General features: G+C 35.6%; 1 protein-coding gene across 1 annotated transcript; it reads left to right on the top strand.

Moving 5' to 3' along the window:
- LOC110269703 lies at positions 289-1,327 on the top strand. Its single transcript, XM_021117574.1, has 2 exons — positions 289-601; positions 681-1,327. The coding sequence occupies exons 1-2, from the start codon at positions 596-598 to the stop codon at positions 1,212-1,214; spliced, it is 540 nt and encodes a 179-aa protein (XP_020973233.1). The 5' UTR covers positions 289-595; the 3' UTR covers positions 1,215-1,327.

Genomic DNA, 5,311 nt, shown 5'->3' with positions numbered 1-5,311 from the left:
AACTAGTCGTACGGAGTAGGATAGATTATAGGCCCAACTTGAATCTCCAGGTTTAATTTGGCATGAAACTTGTGATGTAATAGCTAAATTTGTGTGCGAAAGACATTCCATTGTTTTGTTGGATTTTTTGTCATTGAAATTTTTAAAAGGTTATTGTAAGCCTTGTTTGTAATATTCACAATTATTAATATGGCTAATTATTGCATCGTTAGATTTCTATTATCATAGGTGATGTTTGATTTTAATGGATTGTACAACTTATTGCATGTTACATTTCTTTTTAGATGACAATGGACAAACGCATGTGGACTGATGAAGAAACTGAAGCATTTGTTGGTTTCATGGAGGAGTGTGTTGTTGATGGTTTAAAAGCTGATTGTGGACAATTTAGACCAGGAACTTTTGAAAAATTAGCCTTGAAGATGTTGGAAGCATTCCCAACTTGTACGGTAACTGCCAAGCATTGTAAGAATAAGCATAAGCGACTGAAGGAGAAGTATCAATATGCCTCTGAGATGCTGGCATGCAGTGGATTTGGGTGGAATTCTGAAAAACAGTGCGTAGATGTTGACAGTAGAGCGTTCTTGATGCGTGGATGAAGGTTGTTAACAAACTTACTTGATATTATTTTATTAGTGACTTTAGAATATATATACTAACTTCTGTATTCTTCAACACAGGCACACCCAACCAAATTTTATACTCCTGGTAAGCCATTCCCTTTGTTCCACCGATTAGAGGGTATATTTGGAAAGGATCGAGCCACGGGTGCAGGTGCAGTCAGTGGTTTTGACGCACAGGAGCAAGTTCAAGAGGAGGAGGAAGATCATTGTCCAAGTTTGGACGATTTTGGAATGTCAGCAAATGTAAGTTTTCATGATGGACAAGGAGCAGGTTCACACTCTGATGCTTGTGTAGCTAGCGGAAGGCATTCGGGAAAGAAGCAGAAGCAAAATGATATTCTAGAGAGGATGGTTGAACAGGTGCAATTTTTGACTGCTGAACAAGGAAGGAATGCCCAAGTTCTTGCTGATGTTATATCTGGGGTGAATGAGAAGTTCATGGTCGGTGAGAAGCTTGAACAGCTTGGATTCGATAACGATGAGGTGGTGCAGGTTGCAGTGAAGTTTGCTAATAATGCACAGATGGAGAAGGTTTTTTGGGGTTTGAAGGATTCTCAGAAGAGTGGTTATGTGCGATCCATTCTCAATTAGAATAAGTGGTTCTAGTTAACGAATCTTGTTGAACATAGTTAGGATGATTTAGTTATTTTTATGAATTCAATAACTAGTTAGGATGATTTAGTTATTTTTATGAATTTAGGATGATTTAGTTATTTTATGTAGTTATTTTTATGAATTCATTAACTTATTAGGATGATTTAGTTATTTTTATGAATTCAATAAATTATTAGGTGAAATGTCCTAATTCACAAGTTATTATTAGATTCTGACTTTTCAAATTATTACTTCATAAACTTTCAAGGTAATGTTAGATACTGAATATTCAAACTAATGCTTCATGAATTTATGTTAATGAGTTCAATATGCTAAATTCAGTGTCCTTCCATCTATGTTATTAGTAAGTTTTTATTCCCATCTATATAAAGTGCTTTGTATGATATTATGATAATATAACTTTTTAGTTGGATCAGATTTTGTAGTTGTTTTGTTTGAAATTAGGTAAAGAATACAAGAATTTCCCAAAACAGCCAATCTAATTTCAAGAATTTAATGTCAACAAATCAGTCAATCTAATTCATTCATATACATGCTTTTACAACATGTTTACTAATACAAACAAATTACATAGAAATACTCCTGCTCCAATTTAAAACCCAACACTATAACTTAATATGTAGTTCCTTTTGCCTTCAACTGATTCTGTGATGCATAAGTTATGTATCCTTTTGCCTTCATCTACTTACTCCATGTTTGAAATCACAGCTTGAGGTCGGTGTGCCATGGCAATTCCATCTCCGGTAGCCACCTTCGATAACAAAAAGATAAACAAGTTAAATTAAAAGAAATAAGACCATAAAATGCAGGTCATGCACTATAAGCAAGTCAACATATTAAGTGTGCAACCAAAATAAGATGGATCACTTCACTGCCATCAATTAACACTTACAAGGACAAAGAAAACCACTTAATCAATCAACAATTTCAGCTTAAACTAGACCTTATTAATTCTGTTTATATTTTAATCATGCTATTTCTAAATTTATAGTGTATCGTCAGAATAAATTAATAAGATGTTGCAAATGAGTAAGTAACAATAATCAGTAGTTTATTTGTAAACTTTAGTTTTCAAGATATAACTATCTTATTAATAGAAAAGAGGTCTACCAGAGAATTTGTAGTTTTGGGATAAATATGTCCAGCTCCACCAGATGCAAGCCAAGTCACCTTTGAAAGGAATCTTACCACCTAAAAACTAAAAAGATGAAAATTCAGAAATATATTCAACAATAGCAATAACATCTTTCTCAAGCAATTACACAAAATCACTTTCCCCACCTCTAATGTTTCAGTATTCAGAGTGTCAATACCAACACAAGTGATATCAGATCCATCCTGCAACACCAGTGGCATGTTTTAGATTTTTAGTTAGAGAACGCACTGAGACATTCAAAATGTACCTAGTAAAATTTGAACAGCAACAATTTCAAGTGAATGGAGCCCATGAATTTAAAACTTCAAATGTTTGACAAATACCAACATGCTTGGAGAGAGGTACCAGCAAGGTATACGGTACAAAACCATTAGTATAAAAATAAAATAATATCAGAGAAAACAAACTTGACAAGTGAGAATATCTATAGCGAAATGGTGTTCAAACACAAAAATATTAGTTTTATTAACAACTGACTTCAGCAGAGCGCTTTCAATTTCTTTTTCAGTCATATCAGCAGCATGAAAAATTCGACGATGTGAATGACCCCCTTCCCTCACCAAATGCAAGTTACCATCTTCTCCATGATCAAATGAAGCGCCTATGGCAATTAATTCTCTGACTCTGTCTGGTCCTTCAGTACAGACAACCTGGAAAAGGAAGGGTCATACTTAGTACAAAACTTGACGCAGTAGTCAGAGAAACCAGTGATTGCTTACAAGTATATATGTAATTCTATCATGCTCAAAATAATCATCTCTATAATAAGAACAGTTTTGTTCAAATTTTTACAGGTGCCCTTTGTTGAAATTTTTACCCTTTTGCAAAGACAAGGAAACATCAGAAATTTGGTATCAAAATGATCATAATCATCAGCTTACATACCTTATTCGGAGGATAGCCCCTGTTTCCAGCATGACTAGCAACCAAATTGCCCCTGCAACCAACAGAAGAAAGTGAGAGAGAGCAAGAGAGAAAGAGAGAGACAGATGGAGAGAACCGTAAGCGAAGAATTGATGAAACGGTGGCAAGGCTTCCTCGTCGACGGCGAACTCGAAGCCAAGCAAGAGATTGACGCGGCAAAATTGGGTGAACTGACGGGAGATTAGGGATTGAGAAAGGAGGAAGGGGAAACGGTTGTCTGAAGGATTGGATTTGGGTTTTGTTTTTTAATTAGTAGGGATAATTTGGTCATTTCATTTATTTTAGTCTCTGTATTTTATTTGGAATGATATTTTATACCAAACACAATACTGTGACTTATTTTAATTCTTGTCTCTCTGTCTCTGTCTTTCAGTATCTGTCTCTCAGTCTCTGTCTCTCTACCAAACGCTACCTAAATGAATTGAAGGAAATGCATGCATTATTAAATAAAGCCAATGGTAGAATTCATGTTGCAAAAACGTTAATGCATTGGCTTTATTAATTAAAGTGAAACATGCATGCATTTAATTAATTAAAACCATCATGAATTGGCATTATTTGGAAACGAATGGAATAAAAGGAGACCTCAGTTCATTAAACCAACTGAGCGCACAAGAGGTAAGCAAGGCAAGGAAGAGCGCTCAGTTAAAACATTTAACTTTTTTGGGCCTCACCAAAATGAAAGCACAAAGAAAGGCGCTACTTCACACAAAATTTCACTCAGCAAGGCTCGAACTGTATATATAAGGGAGCAAGGAGGAAGCGCTACTACTTTAGCAAGGAAATTGGCCACAAAAGGTGCTCACCAGGATTCGAAGGTGGAGTTCATCTCGAAGGCACAAGGGCGCTCGGTTAAGTAAAGTAACTGAGCTTTATCGGGGTTGGCACACCAAGGAGCTTGTCACGCGCACAACTTGGCACACCAAGTGCAAGAGGGAGAGCTCAGTTCACTTAATCAACTGAGCCATTCCCTGGGAGTAGCACCCATAGTCCAAAATTCAATTAAAAATCAAATTGGATTCAATTCTTCACCAATTGAACCAAGGCCAACTGGACCCATCTCTCTTCTAATCCAAAGCAAGCAAAGCCCACATCATCACTCAAAGGCACAAGAACAAGTTAGAATAAGAATTTCATTTAAATTGTAATTTGTTTTTAATTTCAATTTTATTTTGATTTCCACTTTGTAAAGCCTATATAAAGGTATCATTTTCATTTTAGAAAGGAGGCTAGCTCTAATAGAGAGTAGTAGTAGAGAGCTCACTTTTACATCTTAACTTGAATTGGAGAATTGAAGGAATTCTATTTCAATTCTCACCTTGAATTCTCTCTTGTTCTTTTACTGCATAATTCAAATTTCATTTGCTGTTTTAAACCTTCTTCTTCTGCAACTTTAGCTTTTCTATTTTGGATCTTGAATTGAGGTTGAAGAGCTCCATTGATTCAAATTCTGAGAATCATCTTCCACTCTTCCTCTCAATTGATCTAAGGATTGGGTTTTAATCTTCTCTGCTATTTTTAAACCTCATTTTCTTCTACAATATATTTTCTGACTGAGCAAAGGAGAATTGAGATCCAGATTTGCTTCCTGAGTTCATTGCTCTGATGCCAGGGCATGTTGGTCAGTTTTACTGACCTTTTCTTTATGGTTTTAAGGTAGTTTCATGCATTTTCTTAGGAAATAAGCAAGTTTTGGGTAAATAATCACTTACATCTCGATTCAAGCAAACATTGTGAATTTTACAAGATTTCATGAGAATTATGCATGAATTAAAGGACAAATTGAATGATGCATGTCTCATAACTTGGATCAGAGCTTTGATACACTTTATTGCTTGATTTCAGGATAAAGGAAGCAAGGAAGAACCAGGCTATCAATACCACGTTAGAAGTCACATTACCCTAGTTAACGTGAAATCTAACGTGGGAAGTAGGGGCGTTCTGAAGCGTTAGTGACAAAGGTAAGTGTCACTAACGCTCTCGAAGATTTGGC

Source organism: Arachis ipaensis, chromosome B03, assembly GCF_000816755.2.
Source record: "Arachis ipaensis cultivar K30076 chromosome B03, Araip1.1, whole genome shotgun sequence".
NCBI lineage: Eukaryota > Viridiplantae > Streptophyta > Magnoliopsida > Fabales > Fabaceae > Arachis > Arachis ipaensis.
Note: the sequence above shows the minus strand (reverse complement) of the source record. Positions and strands in the feature narration are given on the sequence as shown.